This window comes from Pangasianodon hypophthalmus, chromosome 24 (genome assembly GCF_027358585.1).
Source record: "Pangasianodon hypophthalmus isolate fPanHyp1 chromosome 24, fPanHyp1.pri, whole genome shotgun sequence".
In the NCBI taxonomy this organism is placed as follows: Eukaryota; Metazoa; Chordata; class Actinopteri; order Siluriformes; family Pangasiidae; genus Pangasianodon; species Pangasianodon hypophthalmus.
The window spans coordinates 3607922-3632533 of record NC_069733.1 but is presented as its reverse complement, the minus strand read 5'-3'; the positions used below and the strand labels follow the sequence as shown (position 1 = coordinate 3632533).

The following is a 24612-nucleotide window of genomic DNA, read 5'->3' as shown; positions in this document are numbered from 1 at the left end:
CTTGAACTTTAACACAGAACCTTAACTGCCACTACAGCTTCAATGGATTCTATTCACAGTCCTTAGGTTTTACTGTACAGTATTGTTTTTTTGTGCCTTATACTCCATAGTAGACCTGAATTAAGCCCTTGAGTCTTACCAGTTCAAAAACGTCTAGTGAGCAATTCTGTGTCATTTTTTATTAATGTTTCAAAAAAAGCTACAGTTACAAATCCAGTCCTTTTAACCCTAACTAGATCCTTTCTTCATCCAAATTTGAAACTGTAGAAGGCAATGTCGAGCCTTTCCAAAAAAGTGAACCAAAACAAATAGCATGTGCCACCAACCGGTCCAAAGTCAACATACGGTGTTCTCTTCAGTTCCTGGAATCAAACAGGCATTTGATAGGTACAAGTTATGGATGTGAAATTGTCACAACTACCAAATTCCTATGAATTTCTAAGAGCGTCTTCTAATATTAGCCTATAGCTAGCAGCTGGTTCATTTACGAAGTGAGAATGCAGAATTGTTAGGTCTCTTTAGCCAGTACACACACAGCTGATGCTCATGTAATCATGTAATTTTTGTGTAGTTTTTGACCTGTTCATTTCCACTTGCTGTTATGATGGTGACTCTTTCCTGTTCTGGGAGATTGCGATGCCCTGCTATTTCTATTCTCAACCACTGAACACGGATGTTATGTCATGATACTTCTCTTTTCTGCTGTTCCAGTATTATTGCAGCTCTTGGTGCAGCTTTAGTTTTTAATGTACCTATACCTTTAAGTAACTGTAAGTTTTCCAGCACAAGATTGCTTTATGGTTTCTTGGTAACATGGGGCATTTTTTAAAATTAACTTCCTGAGGAAGTGAGGAAGCAAATGTTTATAGCTGTTATAACATTAGTAACTAGTTTTGTGACTTTCCACAACATTAAATATAACTATAAATAGATCAAATATATAATGTGGCATTCTTTAGTAAATAAAAAATCTTATTGTTGGCAAAATGCTGTAGTATAAAAGGAATAAAACACTTCAGGTTGTGCCTTTATTGGGCCATATCACACCACCTCATTGTTGAAAATTGTTCTATAACAGCACAGTCTCTTAATGTTTTATTCCTTAATCAATATCATCATTAATATTATTGTTGTCTCACATCTTGACTTTTTCTCTCCTTGATATTAGCTGCTATTAAAGGTCCTACACAAGAACTTATTTCTTTAACTATCCTTTCAAGGCAAAAAATCTGCATTAAATATTTGCAAAACTCATTCATAAAAGCGTATAAGTGACAGGAGAGAGAAAAATATCTATGCGTCAGGTTACAATCTGTATCACACACATTGGAAACATGATGACAGTCAGTAGTCTGCATTGGCCAGGCAGGCAAACAAACCCCAACTGAAACCTCATCCTCCTGCTTTAATATTTCAAGTGATGAGAATTTAGCGTCTCACTGAAACGAGCAGCTTTTCCACTTCTTCTCTCGTGTTTTTGCCTACCAGACTTGAGGACTATCTACATTTTGCAAACAGGTAATTCATCTTTTTTTTTTTTTTATTTTATGTCATATTACACAGAAGCCATGTTTCCATACAGACAGCCTGTTGTTGATGTACTGATTGGTGTAGTAGCAATTAAAGTCTATCTATCTATCTATCTATCTATCTATCTATCTATACTATTAGACATTTTAACTGTGCAAAAGAACTCTGGGACGCTTGCTTAGTGTTCAGTACATTGTGTAAAACATGTAATCTTCACTCATCACTATTCATCATCTATGAGCATAGCTTGTCATTAGTTTACACCTTGTGAGTCAGCCATGGCATCCATCATAGACACAGGATAATATTATTTCAAATGTAACTCTTGTGGTTTCTGTGTTTCTGTCTGCAGACCAGTACACACACACACACACACACATACACACACATACACACAGAGTTCAAAATGCATTTAAACTCCAGAGCAGAGAACGTCACACTGTCACTGAACTTCATGGGGAGGAAGTTACGAAATCACGCAGTGGCCCCAGCTGCTAAGCAACGTAAGTTTTGCACAAATAAACGCCCCTCAGTGTGTCATCAGACAAATACAAAGACTTTTAAGTAGGAGGTCTCGAGTCAGAATTTCAGGTATTGGGTAATTATTAGGAATGCGAGTTTCTACAAGGTACTTCTCCTATGTGATGTAAAAGACATTTAACTCGTTTATTATGATCAGGGTGTGTCATTTCTCAACCAACATGACCAAATTTCTCATTATTTTTGCATCTGGCTTAAAAGTCAAGGCAGAACAGGCAAGACAATGTTAAAACCAGAAAGGCAGGAAACGTGGCTTAGCAATGCTATAGTTACAATGCTGTGGAATGAAACAAACAATAGCACCAGCTATAAGAATTGAGACTAATAATGAGGATCATGTGTAAACAATGATCAAGACATGAATAAGGAACACAGGAAGGAAAACAGTTCAGTTCTGTCACTGGGGAATGTCCCTCACAGTTATGTGCAGCTTACCAGAAACAAACAGGTAGAGGACATGAACCAGAGAGTGGTGTTGTCATTTCAGGGGTCAGAGTCATTGGAGACTAGAGCAGGTGAACTACTGATTAGGTGATTCTAGATTGTGGTCCAAGCCAAAGTTGAGCTTAGGTGATAGAACCATGGACAGAGATAATGTCTAAGACAGGGACAGTATCAGGGTCTGCATCTGAGACAGGGACAGTAGCATGACCTGGATATGAGCTGGGCCTTAATCTAATATAGGAGCAGTATCAGGGTCTAAGATAGGGGCATTAGCAGGGCCTGATTCAGAGATGGGGCAGTAGTAGGGCCTGAATTTGAGACAGGGGAGGGAGCAGTGCGTGAATCTGACATGGGGGCTGTAGCAGGGTCTGAATCTGAGACAGGGCAGGGGCAAGTCCTGGATCTGAAATAGGACCTGTAACAGATCCTGGGTCTGAGACAGGGGCAGGGCCAAGACCTGAATGTGAGATAGAGGAAGTAGCTGGGTGTGAATCTGAGGTCGGGCCAGTAGCAGAGCCTGAATCTTAATTAGTGGCAGTAGCAGCGGGTTGGATATCAGATGGGGTAGGTGCAGGGCCTGTATCTGAAACAGGGGCTTTAGCAGGGCATGAATTTGAGATAGGAGCAGTAACAAGGCATGTCTGAATCTGAATCTGGTAATAAATATCAGGGCCTGAATCTGAGACTGGAGATGGGGCAGGAAAAGGCCCAGTTGTTGAGACAGGGTTATGAGCAGGATCTGGATTTGATACAGGGGCAGAAGCAGGACCATTGCTTCAAACATGGGCAGGAACAGGGTCTGGATTTGAAACAAGGACAGGAGAAAGTTGAGACAGAAGCAGGAGCAAAAGTAGTGGTTGAGCCAGGGGCAGGAGCAGGGCCCGGATGTAAGACATGGATGTAGACTTACCTGAGACAAGATCAGTGACAGAGATCGGCCACTTTTAAGGGGGGTAACATTTTACACTGGGCTAGGATTAGTGACAGACTGAAACTTTGTTTACACTCAACCATCTCTGTTTGAAAGGTGTCTCTGAAATAATCCAAGGGCGTGGAGCAGGAGGAATGAAAACAGAAAGCCTCACAAGAAAGTTCTGCAAGAGTATAGTAAACGTCAGATTTACATAAGAGGAGCAAGGAGAAAAGTGAATAAGTAAAAAGTGTTCAAATGGCTTTATTTTGCAAAAACAAATCAGAACTGTGTACACACATACTTTAGAAAGATTCCTAACCATGGTATGGCTTTTGTGTGTCTACTTGTGATTATCTCTAATAATTAAAATGAGGATTAGATATTCTGGATATTTTAAAATAGTTGTATTTTCTATAACATACAAAAGGATTACATAGGCAAGTAGGACCTGCTAAATCTGCTACGTTATTTTAAATAAAGAGTCATAGTGATTCAAGGTAATTTGGAGGAATGTGTGGTGTTTCAGGGGCATGGGAGAGAACTGGGCCGTCCAAGTGTGCTGATGAGAACAGAGGTGGTCTGTCCACAGTGGTGAGAGCACAGCCACTGGTGTGTGTGCAGAACGAGTTGCCAGGAAGCATACAGGACCTGAGGGAGGAAATGCAACGTCAGGCCTGTAATGTCCATAACACACACCTTGACCAGGAGAAAAATGCAGGTGAGCCAGCTGCACACTCTACACTTATAGCATGTATTAAGTGTATAATTTAATGTCTAAATATACATACATAGGAAATTGTGCGTACATTGTATGTACTGTCTGTCTATGAAGGATTTCAGTGGTGCAGGTAATTTGGAATATTTAGTAGTAGTACTTCATGAAACCGCACAACATAAAGTAATAGGTTTTGTCCAAATGATGTACCATAGTGGGAAGCATAGTGGCCATAATGATCAGTATTTGTACCATTGTTGAAGTAGTTGAAGGAACATTAGCTAGCTAACATTCGCAAATATAGCCACAATATGGTCTTACTCTATGTCTATGGATATAATAACTAATTCCACCCACTTAGGTCAAATCACAGCATCCCGTGTGACTGTAATTTACAGAACAATGGTCGTTGTCCATGAAAATAATATTTTTAAAAGAAAAGTTTATTGTTACATAGCAGAGGTTCTATAAATATTATATTGTATCACTATATTATATTGTATACACAGAACTGATTTGAGTCTCTACTGTCAAACTTCTAATTGCTAGAGTATAGTACAGTATAGTACAAAATCCAAATCGAATTCTTTAACGTGAATATTTATTTGTTTGTACAAATTAAAATAAAATGTTATGCACATTAACAACATTTTCACACCACAACTGTCCACTTTCAAAACAACAACAACAAAAAAACTAATAGATTTTCTCTTTTAGGGACTGTGGCTTTTGACTTCTCTTTCCTTTTGTCTTGTATGTCAAACACTGTGGGATGAAAGTAGCGATGTGACTTGCCTCTCATCTGAAAAGAACAAAAGAGAAAAAGAGAGGAAGAGATGGAAAAGTGAAAGAGCACTACTGGACCAAACCAAGCTACCTTTGTATTCTGAGTTTCCTAGAAATTTCCGATAATTTCTGCTAAATTATTAAATACACATAAAAACCACAGAACAAGATATCTTGTGATATAGAATGTACTACCCCTAAATACATGGTGTTTTATGCAAAATGAATATTGAAAATTATCTTTTAAAATTATATTTAACTAGGAATTCTTATGTTGATAAACTTTTGTAAATTTCCTCAGCTTTCACCGTTTAAACTGTTTAACTTGCACTAACACGTTTGTGTAACAAGAACCTCTAAATTATTGATAAATGCAGATCCAGATAAATGATTTGATTAAAATAAAGTGCATACGTGTATAAAGAAGTTTTTTTTTTTTCATTCATCCTTGACTTTCCTAACTATCCTAAATAGACTAACAAGTAAATCATGAGATAAAACCGTGATGTTATTTGCAGACATCTTGGGCCTCAGTTATCAAGCTGGATACAAACAAATTTGTAAATTTGTAATTTGTAAATTTGTAAATAAATAAACAAATAAATGCAGGGTGATAGCCGATGCGCTGCAATGTCTGAGCTACGTTATTGGAATATTTAGCCCACGGCGCACTTAGGAAGCACTCTCACATCATTATTAGTTTTCAGCTCTGTAAGCTTTGCCTTCTGTAGTTTTGTGGGTGTCGCTTGATGTGAATTAGCTGTGCTTTGATTGTGCTTGGTGTTACCAAACTTGTAAATCTGGTGGGAATTATTCATTTTTGGCCTATGAAAACATTCGTACATTTTACTAAACGATTGAGAAATCAGGCTCAGAGATTTAGATAACTTCTACATCTCCAAAATTCACTAAATCCACAGATTTATGTGAATATGCAGCAAGCTTCTCCATATATCCATGCTAAACAGTGAAACTGAAATGGCCTTCAGGAGAAAAATGAAGAATGGGAAACTCTTTTAATGTGAGCTGCAAAAAACAAACTGTAATTTTGTTGTCAAGGAATACAAAGCACAAATAAATGAGTTATGGTGGCTCAGTGACATCACACAGGTAAGGGTTTATTTGAAACCAATCAAGTACTTAACTACTGTGTGAGACCGGGTTACCTGAGACAGTACAGACCTCAGGTATCACTTCTACACAACTGATTTGATACTTTAATGACAACTTAGGAAATAAATGCATAGTTACAGCAGCCAAAGACACCACAGTACAAGTACAGATATAATAAGTATAAAATAAGTGCTAGATTATGAGAATATGAGATAACTTGGACAACTTTTGTCCATTAGTGATAAACAACTTTCCTGAATTTATCCTTTGTTGAAAACCAATCCTTTGCTAGTCCTTATTGACTTTCTTCCTGTCTTTCCAGTTAGGATATAATTTAGTTCCTAGCTCCACACCCTACACACTAAGCTGTTCACGTTCTCTCGCTGGTCACTCCATGTTCAGACAATGCTCTCAAACGCCTCAATGTCAATCAGTGGCATCTTTCGACAAGAAAGCTATTTTTGCAAAAGAGTTAAATAGCAAAACAACAGATGCACATCCGTCTATAAATGGGACAGAGGTGGGAAATGTTCTTAAACCGCCTTGAATACTGGGAATGAAAGAAAAAAAAATGTAAAAAGAGAATCAAGGTTCAAGGTTCTTTATTTGTCACATACATTATACATACATGTGATGTATTAATGTAGTGAAATGTTTTTCCTTAGTGCGTCGTCCCACAGTGCAACTGTGATACATAAAACAGAATATAATAAAACAGACTATAATAAAAGCCGAATTTGATAAAAGAATATAATGAATACAATAGAAAAATTAAAATAGAATAGATTCTATTAGACAAAATATAGATATAATGTCAACAAAATATAGTTTTAATATAGATGTAATATAATGACCATTGAAATATATATTCAATGTATATATTTCTCTTGTCCTGCTTTCAAGTGTATTCTTACATAACATCATACAAGGTTTAATGAAACACTTTCACCAAAGTCCTAAAATGGATTTGTATTATCTTATCTTATATATTCTTATATACCTTATATGATCTTATGTAGAATTATCATTGTAACCAGCAGATGAACTGATTATATTCTGCAGTTGATCCAAATGGGGCAAGATCACGGCAAGGGCAAATGTCTAAAATTGTTCTTCAGTAGCTTTCTTCCTGTTAGAAGTATATTTTAAGAAGTATATTTTAAGAGAAACATGAAGGACTAGACTTGTTAGCTGTGGAGGAATCCCCGTCTACGCTGTCAGCGAGTTCTACTTGTTTATATTTACTATAGCATTAGTGACTATAGTGACAATACCTTATTATTAGTGATACAGAGTTTCACCTTTTAATTCACTCCATCGAAGCACAACCACAGCTCACATCCATACATTACATGCAATACATAATTAAACAATTAAACAAACATATAAATAAACAGAATAAAGATAATATAACTATTATATGCAAAACCTTAAATTACTAGGCAGAACTGTGGTGTTATTGTCTTCCTTCCATTTTTTTAATGATGAATTTAATGATGTTTAAAATTCGGGAGATTTTCTTTTCTAATGGAAAAAGGATCCTTGTCCTAGACTTGTTTTGATAGCTCCTTGGCTGTAATGATGCTTACATATGATGTGTATTTATACTGAGATCATGTGACATTTTAATCACCCACCCCTTCTTCAATATTATGGACTATTTTGTTCAGATTCTTGACATATAATCCCAATTTTTCCCACATTTTTGTAATAATCCAAAAGTGGAAAAGTTTGCTCAGTTCTCATTTATATAACTGAGCAGTTGAGGGTTAAGGGCCTTGCTCAAGGGCCCAGTGGTGGTAGCTTGGCGGTGCTGGGGTTTGAACTTTTAACCTTCCAATCAGAAGTCCAATATCTTAACCACTGAGCTACTACTTGTGCTATTGTGACCGCAGATGCTTTTGTGGTACTAATACATAAGATTTATTAACAGACACCAAGAACAGCATGAGCCTTTAATTAAAAAAAATAAAAATAAAAAAATAAAAGCCTGTTTGATATGTGGAGGTGTCTGGAAATGTGGTGGTGCTTCATGGCTGAGGAAAAGCAGAATCAAGTGGAAAACCTTCAAGCGCTGGATGAGTTCAGACCACTGCGTTGACCCCAGCAATACTCCAGCCAAAGGTATGAGATTCATTTTATCAGGTGTGATTACATGTTTCCGTTGTAATGGTTTTACGATTTCATTTCCAGACCCCAGGATAGCCTCAGTTAGCACTAGAGTGAGAGATCGAGAGGACGATGCACCAGTGGACATGAAGATTTTCATCCCTTATGATTCCGCCAAACTGTGTATAACCCAAGTATGAAAACTTTTTACATTCACTGTCTCCGTTGAGGAAAGCGCAAATGAAAGTTCATATAATGTATTTTAAATTAAAATGAACGTTTTTGCAGTGTAGACTTTACCAGATGCGAGATGCATCTCAGAAAAGGTCAATGTTCTGATGGGGAACACACACTTCATTGTTTCAGGGCTTGTAATTCCCTTAAGCTCTTTTTTTTCTGTTTTCACATGATAGTTGTGATGCTTCATGCTTTCTAGATGCAGCTTTTTATGTGAAGAGAAAAATAAACAGAGATGGTAAATGAACCCAAATATTTTACTCAATAGCAGACAAATAAAAAGATAAAATCTTTGCAGAGTGCTGGTATATAATTTTTAAAAAAATTACCAATAAAACTATGAAGTTACAACTGGACGTTCCCCATTAAGCCACAAATCTCTGTGACAAGATGCAGTTTAATGTAAGGCTCAGAAATAACTCAGGCCAACCACTATTCTCTACTACTCTGCCAGATAGCTGATGACATGGTGGCTATGAAGAGCAGGCATCTTGAGATGGTTCAGGAGCTGGAGGAGAACTTCCTTATTGCATCACGAGAGAACCAGGTAACATGGTGACCCTTTACACAGCTTGGAATGAGACACATTTTAATTTAGGAGTTCTCAGATTTTTAACAAACAGGGACCTCTTTTTATTTGTAAAAATCATGGATCCTCATAGTCCAGATTTATTTTATAAAGAAAATATGAAAGAAATGACCCACATCGTTCATATTTATACAGTGGTTTTTTTTTTTTTTTTTTTTTTTTTTTCTACACATTAAAATTAAAATTATATTTTATTTTGAATAATAATTTGGGATTTTTATGTCCACCACTGTAATAAAGATGTAAAATATTCTGTACGGACCCATGGAGGTCTCCAGACCCTACTTTAAGAATTAATGATTGTAAACTTTGTAAAAACGGTCATTTGTATTAAAAGAAATTACAAGGCAAATACTGGAAGTGGGGTTAGGAATCAAGGCTTTTCTAGTGATCTATTTATCAAAACTTTCTGTAGCTTAATTCGGAATGAACTGAGATACAAATACATGGTGTTAAATGTCAGAGAAAATGTATCCCTGAAAAATTAAATGCTATTGCTTTCCTTAATGAAGCTAAAATATGAAACCTTCGCCTAATTTCAGTTACTAATTTAAATAATGTTTACTAAGGTTACTAAGGTTGTTCTCTATCATTTAAGAAACAGTGCTAAGGTTAGGCTTTTTGTGTCCCAGGGTGATGCAGAAAACCCGTCCTATAATCAAGGCTTAGTGAATCTAACCTTTTTGTTCAATGCTAGCACCATCTTAGCCTGAACGTGTACTGCACGTGAACATGTGTAAGCACACCGGTCTGCTATGCGGTTGTAGCATATGTATCTTTTTCCCGAGTAGGAAAGAACAGTGCACAAAATCAGAGCCTATTACCAGAACAAGCTAAATGCTCTGAAGAGGGTCTTGGATATCTATCAGGAGAAGGTGGAGAGGAGAAGTGCACTATGGGAGGAGAAGATCAAGGTGGGTTCAATTCATTGCAATCTCTCAGTCAACATGACCTTATTCATCTGTATATTTCTTTTTTTATATTGTGTATCTGTCTGTTTCTCCTTCTGTGTTTAATCTCAGGGTCTGCAGAGTGTGAACGAGAGACTGCAGGATGAGCAGAAGGCTTTGCAGGAGAGAAGCAGACACGACTCTGAAACCTGGGAGAGAGAGAAGGTAACACTATGTTAAACAACACACACCGGTAACCTTTAACCTCGGACCCTGCTTTTGGAGAGACTTCTGTAACCATCCTAATCTAACCTAGATTGTGTAGAACTCAGAAGCTTCTGAAGATGGTGTGAGGCCTCAAACTAAACTCTGTAGCTCTAATTTACTAAAAACACAGGGCGATGCCATTTTAAATAGATTTAACGGATTAGTTTTGTGATTCACCGCAGCTGGAAAGTCACTTCAGGAATGGCAGTTGCATGCACAAATGAATACTACTGAAGGGCAGGTAGTACATTTGCATGTAAGGCCATTTTTGTTGTTAAAGACAAAATAAAACCCATTTAAAAATTAGTATAGCTGTGGCAAGATTAGATTCATATTCACAGGGTGATTCCATGATTTAGGTTCAGGCCAATTAGCCCTTGAAACTCTTAAAAACTAAACTTTTTTTTTTTTGTCAATTTAAGCATATTTCAGTAATGAATCTAAATAATAAATAAATTTAATTAAATAAAGATTTAAAACTTTAATTAAATAAAACTTTAATTAAATAAAGATTTACACCTGAGTACCAGGTTTGAGTTTTTAGTAAACGTTAAAGGAAATTAAGGGCATTATAATGATTTAAATAATAATTTAAATTTTTTAATAAAGTCATTTTTTTTAATAATAATTTACTTTCAGTGTAGTTTGGCTGATAGTGTTGTTCTTTCAAAGCGACCTGATCAGAAAATATCACAATATCATTGAGAAGAAGGAACAAAAGAATGAAAGAATTTGATTTTCTTCTTCTAATGATCTTCAGGAAATTTGGCTGATGCAACTTCCTGTTAAACTGTGAAATGTGGCATTGAATATTGGAATTTTCCAGATATTTCTTGGGGTGAATATGTTCAGGTAACATGGTTGGGTGAACAATAAAATGTGGGCCACTAAAATGTGTTTAACGTTTGTCATAACCTGTTATGGATGACAACGTGAGATTATTAAGATTTTTTGATTTTATTACTTTAAATATTATTTCAAGATAAAATGTATTTAAAGTGGGATTGTATAGGGGGTAGGTTGTATTAATGTTTATATAGTATATAGGATATGAGGAAATATAGTATGTGCATACACTTTTCTTCAATATGGGCAGAGTGTGTGTGATGGGAAAATAGAAAATTATTTAGAAAAAAAAGATGTCTTCCTCCTTCTTTCAGAGCAAGATGATGGAGCTCTTCTCTTCACGTTTAGATCAGCTTCACAACCACCAGGCGTCCAGTAAGTTGCATTTATTGATCTAAAGAAATCATAATATTAGTTATATTGCTACTTATTTCTTCCTGATTCTTTACTCTTATCCTACATCATGATACTTTTTTATAATATTGATATTCTTTTCTTTTTTTTTCAGTTTTAAAGCATAAAATTCAATTTCATTGTATGGAATGGAATATAAATAAAGTTGCTTATTTAATGGTTTAAACTCGTGTATTTTAGCACTCCAGGAGCTGCAGATGGCCAGGATGGAGATGGGACGTGTGCAGGAAATGCTTCAGACCTCAAAGGATGCCAAAGAGCCTGAAGTGAAAGAAATGGTAAAAACTGCTGAAAAACTGTCTTTCAGCTCTCCTTTACTGCCTGTCTGGTTTTAAATATTTTATTAAAAGGAATACAATGCTCAGTTTTTCAGAGGAAGTTTGTAATTTGCTTTTCATGGCATCATTTGAATTTCCTGACGATCTTGGGAAGAAGAAGTTCAATTCTCTCATTCCTTTTTCCCCCTTTTATTTTCAATGATATTATGATGAGGCCACTTTGAAAGTACAAAATACCTTGAAAGTACTATGTTTCCCAAATAACTTTATAGATTGAAAGTAAATTAATAATAATAATGATTATAATTAATCATTAGAATGTTCTTAATGCCCTCAGACTGGATGCTAGTTAACCGCATTTTGTGTGTTTAATAAAACTGTGCTAAAAAAAAATCTCAAACCTGTTAACAAACAGTGAAACTTGGCATCACAAATACCTGTGCATCTACTGTACTACTTACAGGAAAGTACTGACTCAGGTGCACCTTTAGATGGAGCCAAAGCACGTCTGGAGATGCTGAGGGAGAATTTGTATAAACGAGAGCGGGAGATCTCAATGCTGATCGATGGAGGAGTGCAGAATGGTGCGGCTCCATCAGCATACGCTCGCCTGCTTGCTGCTGTAGTACGCCAGGTGGGATGGAAGTAAACAAACCATTGGGTTGGGATTAGGTTCATTTATTTGTCACTAAATTTATTTATTGCATCATACTGTAAAAGGCTACATTTTTTAAAGCTCCTACCTTGCACATCATTAACATAGATTAGCATTTTTTATTATAAGATAATAACAACAATAAGCAAGCAGACTAGCATACTGCCATATGACACTAACTAATCAAGGTAGTTCCAACTGTCATTAGCGTTAGTGAATTACTAATTATTAATATTTACAAGTTTTGAATTCATTTCACTATTTGTAAATTATCCATTTATCCTAGAGAGATGGTTGATGTTTCCTAGCATAGCAGCTATCTAAATAATTTCTAGCAACAAGTTCTAAGCCAATCGTTAGGCAGCTAGTTAATGTTAATATAAAATGCTGCTTACATGATGTCCCAACAGGCAAACTTATATTATCACCACTAGACATGTGCATGGGTATTCAAATAGCCAGTTAACCATTTCAAATACTGAAATCACTGTTCGGGAATTTGTTATCCCCTACACTCCTAGAAAACAGGGCAAATCTAGAACCTTGCAACATGTTAGCTCATGGTTAGCTCATATTTTGGAAAGTGGTACCTAGCTATTATTAAGGTGCACTTTAAACCTTTTCCTCAGGCTCATCTCGTCTATGAAGAGGTGACTGAGGCGAAGCAGCAGTTTGACCAGATGGCAGAGGACAACCGCAAAGCTGTTGCTGAGGCTCGAGACAGACTGACCTCCTTCCAGGACAAGCAAACAGATAGGGAAAGCGTAGAACTGAGACCTCTGGGGTAAAAACATACATAAATCCAAAGAATGAATGACAAATCTCACAGAACAAGATATAGCCTTGCTTTATGAAATAAGCTTGAGTAGAATATGTCATGTGCCATAATAGGAAGGACGAATCAGAAATCAGTCTGGGTGATCAGGTGACTCAAGCTGAGGTTAAATTGCAGAAGCATGACGTCTTACAGGTAGCCCTGGAGTGCATCAAAGCAGGGGTTACGCCCACCATTGCTGGTAAACAAACCAACAACAACAACAACAACAACATCAAATTAACCAATCCGTGAAAGTGTCTTTGCAAATCACTCATGTTGCCAGTCATTTCTTAAATATCTGATATTACATTACCAGGCCCTGTCAGTGAGGATGATTTGGCAGCGTTGGATGAGAGCGTGAAAGTATGCATGCACAAACACACTACACAAAAAAAATCTAAAGAATGACACGTGTATGCAGCCACATTTATGTAACATCAGGTGTTCTTAACTCCAGGCTTGTGGATCCGCTGACATGCACAAGTTTAATGTTTCCTCTACTTCAGACACACATGATCTAAATGATCAGCTAATTATAGTATTAATAAGGTCATTAATAAGGAGGAGACAGCAACTTTCTGCTTTAGATGTTCTGCCTATGCTCCATGAGACTCAAAAATGCCTTTCTTTGCCTAGTTTATTATCAGTTATATAATGAGATTGAGATTGCTTTATAATAAAAGCAATTCTGTGCATTAAATTTATTTTCTAACTGTCTCAGAAATTTGATCATGTAAATCTGAAGTAACCTTAATGTGTAGACCTTGTTGGCACTATTGATATCCCTTGTTCTGAAACATCAGTCAATCATGTGGTATCAAGGTAACATGTAAATTGTGTAGTTTGAAGCAAACTTGATCGAGCTTGTGGTCCATTTGCACATTATCTTATGAACATTGATCCAATTTGATTCCTCAGAGCTTTGAGAAAAGGTTGAAAAACAGTGACGCCCTAAACTCAGAACATGGGAAGAGCTTGGGCCAGCAGCTGCTACTCCTGCAAGCTGAGGTGAGAACGGCCGGTTAATGTAAAATTCAGCATAGACGGTCTTACACCAGAAAGTTTCAAAAGAACAGCGTTTTCCTGAAACTGAATTATCCCTTACAATATTTAGTTTCATCCTGATTAAAAACTGCACATGTTCATTTAATGCTGTAATAGTTCATTTGCCACTGTAGGTGCTAAGTGAACAGTAGGGATTTTTTTGAGAAAATTTTATAGTTTTCTTCTGAACGTTCTTTCATGAAGGAGTAGTTAGTTAGCTTATGTGTTGTGTCAGATGTGTTACAAAACAAGTAGTGTAATGTAGTCAAAGTCGGTGATTAATCTGTCCACAGGCCACCAGTCCATCATGTTTAACTCAAAAATTAAATGCATGAATGGCTTAATGCCTAATGTTAATTATGACTGATGATGCACAGGCACTTACTATAACTACTATAAGGTACTACGTAATGTACCATAAATATAGTAAACTTAATTAAGAGAAGAACAACCAAGTCTGATTAGTTTCCTTCTGCTAATTTTGCTGGTGTGTTTTTCTCCAGCTGAAACAAGTCAAAGAAGAGAACAAGAAAGTGACTGAGCACTACACAGCAGAGCGGACCCTAAGAAAGAAGTACTACAACATGGTGGAGGACATGAAAGGTATAGTTTTTGATATACATATCACATAAACATCAGACTATTGTGAGGAGGACCTTCGTTTTCATTGGAAATTTTGTTTATCCTTCTAAATATTGAAAACTTTCTTTTCTAACATCAGTGTTTGGGAATGTTTTAGAACATTCTCATGCATTAATTATTCTTTTAGATCAGTGAAATTATTGTGATTACTTATGATTATTCTGTAAAACTTAATTATAGGCACCTGTTAGACATTAATTCATAGGTAACATTTGTGAATATAAAGGTTGGATTATAGTTCTGCATTGAAGCAAATTTACTCAGATAGGAGGTCTATGAGTAGGCATGGCACACTGAAGTCACATTCAGTTTTCTAAAATCCTAAGAGACATTCATGAGTAGATACAGTGGTGTACAATAACAAGCTTTCAGGTGAACACTGATCGGTTGAAAAAAAAAGAAAATCCCAAAATGTCTGACATTAATAGTTTAATAGCAAAGTATCAGTGATTTAAAACTAAGTGACATTTATATGCTATGTCTTCTATTAATTTCACAGCGACACACAAGGTTTTAATTTAGTTTATCATTTTCTGCCACCTAGTGGGCATGTTCAGGTTAGGTGCAAGTATGAAGAAATAACAGGCTCCTTCGCAGTGCCCACCCATTACAACCTGCATGTATTTACAAATATGCAAAAGTATAAACCAGCCCTAAGTCATGAATACAGCAGTTATTTGGCAACAGTAATAGTTTATTACTTCTTTGGTGTTCCTATATTTTTACCACAACAAAACCATACAGTCTGTGGTAATATTTAGCTTTAAAATTAGTTAAAACCCTGGTGTTAAGTTATACACAGTACATGCATTCTAAACAGGTAAGATCCGGGTGTTCTGCCGTATAAGGCCTCAGACACGGGCAGAGCTGGTGAGGGGCAGCAGCACCATTGTTTCATGTTTAGATGATTACTCAGTGATCCTGGAAACTCCACGAGGGCCTCGAGAGTTTCAGTTTGACAGGATCTTCACCACAGAACACACACAGGATGATGTGTTTCAGGAGTCCAGCAGGTAGGCGAGTAAACAAACATACCACAAATTGTTTACCACGCTCATAACCAATTGCAGTCCTGTTTCAGGAACTTAGGAAAGTGATGATTTAAAAGGATATTCTGTATTCTGAATTGTATACCCTCTCTAAAGGCTAATTCAATCAGCAATCGATGGCTTCAATGTGTGCATCTTTGCATATGGACAGACTGGCTCTGGAAAAACTTTTACTATGTTGGGGGATAGAGAGCAGAAAAACCCTGGAATCATCCCTAGGACTTTTATTAGGATCTTTGAAATCATCCAAGAGAATGAGACAAAATTTGAGTTCAAGGTGATCTGCAGTCTGACTTGCAAAACTTGTTCCACAACATCTTCAGATTCATTTTTACAAGTCTTTTCTTTTCTATACTTAACCACATAACTTTTCTCTTAATCCTTTCCATTTCTTGTAACAAAAAGGCACTGGGGACACAAGAGTTTACATAAAAGACAAACAGCACACAACCAAGAACAAGAGCAAAATGTAACACCATGGAACAGAAAGAAACAGAAAAGTAGAACACCATAATAAAGTGATTGAATATAAGTAACACAGTGACCAGGAAGTGCAAGAGACAATTAATGATCTAAGCACTAAGAAATACTAATAATATTATGATTAAAATATATTGACACAGATCATACACAATGCCATTAACACAGACTAGCAATCAATCTAGGAAAAGACAGAGAGTCTGAATGCTTTCTTAGGAGCCCTTAATTGGCTGGGAAATAGGCTGCAGGTATTAATAAAAGCAAAATAGACTACTGGATCTGTGCTGCCAAGGGGAGGCCAGCCTAGGATATAGTTATAAAAGCCCTTTTTCTAGTAGCCACTCCTTGAGGGGGTAAAGAACATCCTTGGCAGGGATCCATGAGCGATCTTCCAGACCATTACCCTCCAAGTGCACCAGATAAGGGAGCTGTCCTGCAGGAGTCCAGGAGGGCTCTCACAACTGACAATATGAGCAGGTGGTGTGGAGTCACAGGAGACAGCACCTTGGAGGCGTCCTGGAACTACAGACCTGAGGAGAGAGACATCTGGAAAGAGGGTGACACTTGGAACTGAAGAAGCAACAGGAGCTCATAATGTCATCTTGTTGATGTGACAGATGATCTTGATCTTGCCAACATAGCATGGAAATAATTGTTTGGAAGGAAGCACCAACTGAACTTACACCAATCACCCTGGTAGACATACCATCTGAGTTATTGGTTCAGTCTCTCCACCTCTCATTCTCTCAGTTGGACTCTGAGTGATGGTAAGAGATTAGGCTGATGTTAATGCCCAGATTATTCCATTAATGCTCTCCAGACATGCAAGGTGAACTGTGGGCCCCAGTCAGAGGCAGCATTTTCAGGAAAACTGAAATATGTGTTGGTCACTACTGTTTGGTATGCAGTAGGTAGACCTAGCGGAGGAATCAGACAACATAACTTAGACAATAGCCTGATCTCTACCAGTATGGTGAGGTGGTGTTACTTTGTGTCCAAAGCGTTCAGGGTTCCAGTTTTCCAATGATAATTACCTTGGAGTTTTGGCTTGAGAACAGAGAGAACAATAAGTAATACATTTTTGAACATCAGAATGCAGATGAAGACACTAATAAGGGAATAATGTAAGCTGCCTGTCCTGGCATTCCCAACCTCAATCTCCCAGAGGATATGAGCAACCAAGCAGACAGGCTTGAAGTTGGGTGGTGGCAATAGGTCAACTGGTGCTTGATTGTGAACTTGTGACAGAGCATCTGCTTTGACATTCTTGGATCCAGGTCAGTAGGAAATATTGAAAGAAAAGCAGATGAGTCCACCTGGCTTGGCAAGGACATAGGTGTTCCCTGATGTACTCCAGGTTTTAATGGTCAGTGCAGATGACAAAGGGATGCAGGGACCACTCCACCTCAAGGGCCAGCTTGATGGACAGATGCCTGATGGACAGCTGTTAGAGAAGTAAAAAGTTCTCACCTCTGAAGTATACAACAAAGGGCAGTGATGGATCCAACTGTCAGAAAACAGGTATGGTAGATAAGCAATGACTGAGGGAGTTCCTGGCACACAGGTGGTGGAATGAACTTCTACAATTGAGTCACTGCCTCTCTTCAAATGAAGACTAAAGACCTTGTCCATAAATTAGATGCACTAGCACTATTTAAACTTTTTTTATTTAAAAAAATCCTTGTCTTGTCTTGTCTTGTCTCCCCAACAGGGTTTTAAGACTGATTAAACATTTAGTCCCTGACCTTGTGAACTAGACTACAAAGCACTTCTGTAAGTCACTCTGGATAAGGACATCTGCAAAGTGCCATAAATGTAAATGACCTGAAAACAGAGGACCCTTATGGAGGGAGGTGAGAGGCGAGGCTGCAGTGCTGAGGCTTCTGATGAACTGCCAGTAGTAATTAATAAAGCTAAGAGACCTCTGAAGTTTATGGATGGTCTTGGGATGTAGCCACTCTAGCACTGCCAGGTGTTAATAATCAAGCATTCAGCGCACTGGATGCACACTATTAAGGGCAGGGTTGAGTAGCACCAGACTGAAACATGGATTTGCTTCTCTTTTCTTCTCTTCTCTTCCCATGTGTCTAATACATACTTCTCTATGTTTACTTGCATGTACTGAAACCTCTAAACTTGTCAAAATGTGGATTGGGGTTTTAGAGCATGAGCTTGGGAACCTCTGCCGTTTTAAGTTTTACCTTAATGCATTTGAAGTATTATACCAATAATCATCATCTTTATCTCTCTTCTCTTTCTATGCCTTGTCCAGGTTTCGGCTTCTATGTTGGAGTTGTATAACGATCGGCTACAGGACCTCTTTGTGACCCCAGCTGAGGCACTTTCCAAACGCATTGAGATTAAAAAGGACAAAAAGGGGCTTGTATTTGCCCAAGGAGCAGAGGCAAAGGAAGCGACTAGTGCTGGCGAGCTCTTTGCTCTCTTTGAACTGGGCTCTGCCAACCGCCATATTGCAGCTACCAGTATGTTTTAGTCAAAGTCACAACAAACGTATAGGGCCCTATATTTTTCGAGCATGATTGGTCAAATTCTTTTTGCCTCATTGGCCACTGCATAGCATGATATAATTAATGGTGGGTCAATCATAGAAAGATGCTGTAGTCTATGGTATTTTTTTTAATTGTTTTCAAAACTTGAATACAAAGCAGACAAAATGAACAAGCCCATTGTGTCTGTGACAAAACTTTTATTTGTGTAATACAGTGTTGTTTGTTTCACATTTAAAATAATTGTTTTGGTTTTTGTGCATAGATGAGCTCTGGTACTAAGATTTAATGGAAATGGGAACACATAGCTACACACTAACACCCCTGATCACTCTCTGCTAGGCTGTGATCGTGTTGACTATATGAACTCTACTGTGTACTGTGTTACTGTGAATTTTAAATGGTAACTTGTCTATGTGGTTGACCTTACAGAGATGAACATAGAAAGCTCTCGCTCTCACCTGATCATCAGCATCATGTTGGAAAGTCGCAACCTGGCCAATGGCAGCATAACGTTTGGCAAGCTAAACCTTGTTGACCTGGCAGGAAGCGAAAGACCGGCGAAGACCGGTGCTAAAGATGACCAGCTGAAGGTGATGATGCTAAATAAATTAATATAATTTGAATTATATCCTGTATATTAGATGGATCTTAAGGTTAAAATAACTGTTAACAGCTCAAATGAAGACTAGAGGCATTTAAACAAGAACTGAACCTGCAATGAATTAAATGAAATTAAATGAAGTAAATGAAAAAAACCTACCTACCTTAGCTAAACTGCTAAATTTAACTGGTAACTCTTCTTGATTTAGGTCCTGGTAGTGTAGGAGCCTATTCACCACCCATCCTCTCTAGGTAGTTTGCACTGGAATGGCACTTTCCTCTTGTTCTGACCCAGCTGTAGAACTGTAGAACTCTGGTGGCATCAACATGCCACAGGTCATGAGACAGGTGGTTTTCATAGATTTAGTTCTCCTCAGCTGTCTGACCTGTTGTAGGACTGGGCCCAAGTGCTTAGTAACAAGGCAGGTACCTATCCACTGTGCTTAGAATTTGGGGCTCAGGCTTCTTTTCTTCATGCTATCCCATACAAGGACAAGATCTCTCACCATATAGGCTTTTTCCTGTAATCAGTATTCACAGGCAGATGCCTTTGTGTAGACTGGTACTGACAGGAGACAAGCTGCGTGCTTGAATGGGCGGTTTTTCATCCCTTTCCACTTCCCAAGGTGATGGCATCCACAAGGCCAGCAGTGTCAAGGACTACTATTACAGCAGGCATTAGATCTTCAACAAGCCCCAAGACATCCCATTTGCTTTGTGTTGGGAAGGTGGGATGTTTCAACAGAAGCAGTCTGGATACTGTGTAAATTTTGATAGATCCTGCTGTGACATAACTGGGCAAAGTCTTCCAAAGGCTTCCAACATGAAATCTAGCCCCAGATGGAGGGGGTTACAGATGGAAGCATCATACACAATCCAGTCCACATTTTTACTGCCCAATTGGAATGTCTCATCATACTCCACAGAAATGCCCATTCCATCATTTGGCCTTTAACTGGCAGTTTTGTTTACTGCAACGATTGGTGTATTTTTTGTTTAGTTTCTGCCTTATGCAGGTTTCGTTGGTTACAGAGACCTCTTAAGAATGCACTGCCTGCCAAATGGTCCTCTAATTGCACATCTACTCCTGAGTATGTTACGTACAGTAATTTACCAAATAGTGTGTATGTGGGTGTGTGTTTTGGGCAGGAGGCGAATTCTATTAATAAGTCTCTGAGCGCTCTGGGTGACGTGATCTCGGCTCTGGCTATGGAGCAAGCTCATGTTCCCTACCGCAACAACAAGCTGACACAGCTCATGCAGGACTCACTGGGGGGCAATGCCAAAACTCTTATGTTCCTCAATATCTCTCCTTCTGACTGCAACCTGGATGAGACCCTTACCTCACTCATGTAAGACACAAACACAGATATGCACATAGTTTCAATGAACTTTCCTCAAGAGTTCTTTGGTTGGCATTAATGGTTTCACACACATCTCAGATATGCTTCCCGAGTGAAGGCCATCACCAACCATGCACAGAGGAATATGGAGAGCAAAGAGATCGCTCAACTCAAGGAGGTCTGTTCTACTACATTTCATTACACTCAAGATTTTAAGCATCACTTAAAACTACATTACTTAAAACGGTTGTCTTTCTCTCTGTCTCTCACACTGTATTTCTAGGTGATTTTGAGACTAAAATCAGGACAAGCTGTGGAAGAGGAAGATGTATGAATGAAGCTCACTCAAAACCAACACTGTTTCTATCACATTTTAAGAGATTTGTAGTTTGTTTATTATTAGACTGTGCTTTCACTGATGTATTAAGGCCCCAAATGAAGAGACTAATTGGCATGTGCGATGTTATTAATTAGTGTGTTTAATGGGTTTCTTGCAGGTGATTTTATTATGGGTGTTTTGCCTACACTAAATTGCCCCTAAGTGTCAATGTGTGTGAATGTTTGTGTGCATGGTGCCCTGTGATGGAGTGGTATTTCTTTGCACATTCTCAGTCACCATGGTGACTTTTGGTTTTAAAAAATTCATAAACAGAATTATCTCAGAAATGAAATTAGCATATAATAATAAAATTAATTAAATGGGTTTGTTACGCAAATATAATACTTGTCATTTCATTGTATTAATTTGTACACAGTTGCAATTCTGAAGTAACTTTGAAGCTTAGTATATCAGACAGCTGGTGCTAAATTAATCTATTTGCCACGTATGCCATAAAACAGCAAGATGCTCTAAAATAAAACAAATGATCTAATAACGACCTTTTAAAGAATGCTAGGTTCTGCTAGGCCTTAACGCACATTTTCTCTGAGTATAGAGCATGACTTTGTTGAAGGTGATGTCTCTGTGTAAGCTGAACTCCATTTGGGTTGTCTGGATAATCTGCACCATGGCCTTGCCGGATGACGTCATGCTGTTTGGGTGGATGGTGACTGTACAAGATTGTCACATAAAACTCAGGCCAGGAATGTTATAGCATGCATGTTCAAGCATGATCAAGACCAACTTTATTTTGTGTTTATCTTCATAAAGCATTCTTGATCTAATAATAACAACTAAAACTTAATAAATTAAAATTTCATATACAAATAGAGCTCACCAAGTGTCTCAAGTACCAAAACTAATTCATTATTCACCATTGATTCCTAATCAAAGCTCCCATTATCTACTTCCCCCATCTAATCTTGTGTCATCTAAACCAGATGATGGTAACAACCTGTCAGTCATCTCCAGGTTCATTACTGGTGCACACACAAACATGCCCAAAAGTCTGATTCGACGTCTGATCCAAACGTCTGATTTTATTTCATCAGTTGCCATAACAATACATTTCACTCACTTGATATGTATCGATCAGGAAACATGTTATTGAAAAATCCGGCAAACCTATTGGTAGCTGTTTAGATTTGGTGTTGTACGTTAGATTTTAAAAAGTGCATGACTCATAGTATGTAGGTATGCAATCAGAACTTAATAACTAAAGGCCATATCCAGAGTCAACGACTAAAGTTCAAAACTTACGACAATGTTTACACAGGGAAAGTCGGGTCACACAGCTGCTTAAGTTGATTTTCTCAGCACCTCATTCAGATTAAAATGAACCATGTGCACTAAAGACATGCCAGATTTTTCTTGAGTAGAATCATCTGATACAGGGTCTATCCAATAGCTTCTTGTCCACTGCGTTTAAACACACAAACTTGCCCTTTACCCCCCAAAAAACGGGACAGGGCTATTAGAATGATATGTGAAAGAGAACATGGCAAGTATTAAAATAAAACATCTAATCTAAGAGTCCATTATATTGCCAATATATTGCTGCATGAATAGACGTAGTAGCATTTTTTTTTCCTATAATCACTTCAAATTTGGTTTTATTTCAAATATTTTTTGGCAGTTTATAAAATAGCACATCCTTTTTTTTTTTTGCAATTATTATTAAAATGAAATGATTTTGCATTTTATTTCTTTCATATTGTGATCTAACAATTAATATAACCATGAAATAATTGTGGTGATAATCATAATGTATGTGCAGGATGTGGGTTATTTTCTCACACTTCTAATTCTCTATTTTGAGTTGTCATATTGAGAAAATAATGACCAAAATCAGATTAAGTCATTTTGGCCTTGAATGGTATTCCATAGTTTGAGAGTATTTACAGCCCAAAACATGAATTTCAGTGTGACATACTGTCAGACAGCAGCACTGGACTTCATACTGCTCCTCACTTGCGCCAATATCAAGCAAGAAAAATTTGCTTAAGTTCAAGATAATAATTGCACATAACAGAGACACGAGTTAAGTCTGTAGTTATGTCTGAGGTCTGAATAATGATGTGTGCAAATTTGGTATTTGGTATTACTCACACTTAACTCTGAATATGACCCTTAATCTTTATACCAAAGTGACCTGTATCCAATGTTCAAATATAGGGCACAAATATTCTGGTGACCAAATAACACTTTATCTTGTAAATAAAATATAAAAATTTCCAATAATAAACAGCCCTGCAATAGTCTTGCATACCATCCAGGGTGTATTCCTGCCCCTGGACAGGATAGGCTCCGGATTCACTGTGACCCTGACCAGGATAATGTATTACTGAAGATGGATGAAACAAAAATACAAGAATGGATCTTCACATATACACTTGCTTGTATGAGTAATCACAAAAATGGGTAATGGGCTGATGCTCTTAAACAACTCATATTAAATGACATTGTCCATGTGTCTGCCTCCGTTCTTAGAGAAGAAGACAGGTATTGTAAAAACAGGCTAGATGATAGGGTTAGGTGTTTCAAAAATACAGAAAAACAAAGGGTTTTGTTAACTATCCCTAGGCAATACACTATGTGCGGTCGGATTGTCCAGAATTTTGAATATCGCGCAAAATACAATTTGGGTTATAAGTTTTATACAAATATTTTACTTGTACTTTTAGTATGTATCTTTCACCTTGTAGTTAAAAAAATGTGTTGTACACCTATAACCCCTGTCAGGTTTCAGACTGTATTCTGCCTTTCGGCCACCTGATGGCAACCCTGAGGACTTTCTATTAGAGCGCCAGACTAGTTAATGTGTTTCAGCTGTGTCTCATTTTCCTGTGTATTTAAGTTGCCCTGTTTGTTAGAGTCTTTGCTCAGTCTTTGCCTTGGTTTTAGCCTTGTGTCAGTCTCTGCCAAGCTCTTCTGCTTTTTGTCATGTTTGACAACCTTGCTAGTTTTTTTTATGGACTGTGACTTCCCTTTTTCCCTTTTGGATTTTTGCCTTTTTGCTATTAGTCACCCTGCTGACATTCCTTGTCATTTTTGCTCTTCCCCTATTAAACCATTCAACCTACTCCTATACCAGCCTCTGCTCTGGTCCTGACAACCCCTTACTCATATACCCCAGTAACATGGAAAGGTCCATTTAGTACCTTTTTTCTGAGCATGTAAAGCTCATTATGTGAGCTGTTTGTTTTTACACTGTATATGGCGTCGCAATTTAGCTATAGTTAGCACTGTTTCATATTCTGTTTTAGTTTATGATGTAGTTATTTTTAGTAATTAGTCATTTTTATATTTTAGTAATTTATCATTCTTTAGCAATGGAAGGGTTAGGGTTATTACAAAAAAAAAGAAGGAAACAACAACAACAACAAAAAAGAAATATATACAGATTTAAGGAAAGGTGTACA

The 24612-nt window shown here is 37.4% G+C and overlaps 1 protein-coding gene and 2 long non-coding RNA genes across 3 annotated transcripts; all 3 read left to right on the top strand.

Moving 5' to 3' along the window:
- Window positions 1–1298: 1298 nt before the first annotated feature.
- Window positions 1299–21974, top strand: si:dkey-96l17.6 (uncharacterized). The gene is made up of 10 exons (XM_053228756.1): window positions 1299–1518; window positions 1883–2033; window positions 3954–4145; window positions 15650–15842; window positions 15975–16155; window positions 18631–18841; window positions 19298–19458; window positions 20618–20820; window positions 20911–20989; window positions 21095–21974. The coding sequence occupies exons 2-10, from the start codon at window positions 1937–1939 to the stop codon at window positions 21143–21145; spliced, it is 1368 nt and encodes a 455-aa protein (XP_053084731.1). The 5' UTR covers window positions 1299–1518; window positions 1883–1936; the 3' UTR covers window positions 21146–21974.
- LOC128317307 (uncharacterized) lies at window positions 9761–11675 on the top strand. Its single transcript, XR_008300819.1, has 4 exons — window positions 9761–9890; window positions 9999–10091; window positions 11294–11354; window positions 11574–11675. It is a non-coding gene; the product is annotated as an uncharacterized LOC128317307 (long non-coding RNA).
- Window positions 12140–14815, top strand: LOC128317308 (uncharacterized). Its single transcript, XR_008300820.1, has 4 exons — window positions 12140–12305; window positions 12956–13506; window positions 14062–14151; window positions 14691–14815. It is a non-coding gene; the product is annotated as an uncharacterized LOC128317308 (long non-coding RNA).
- Window positions 21975–24612: the final 2638 nt, after the last annotated feature.

Coding starts and splice junctions, on each gene's coding strand:
- si:dkey-96l17.6 (XM_053228756.1), top strand. CDS start 1,937: ATGCATTTAAACTCCAGAGCAGAGAACGTCACACTGTCACTGAACTTC. Junction 20,821..20,910: donor GAGACCCTTACCTCACTCAT/GTAAGACACAAA, acceptor CACACATCTCAG/ATATGCTTCCCGAGTGAAGG. Junction 20,990..21,094: donor AGATCGCTCAACTCAAGGAG/GTCTGTTCTACT, acceptor CTGTATTTCTAG/GTGATTTTGAGACTAAAATC.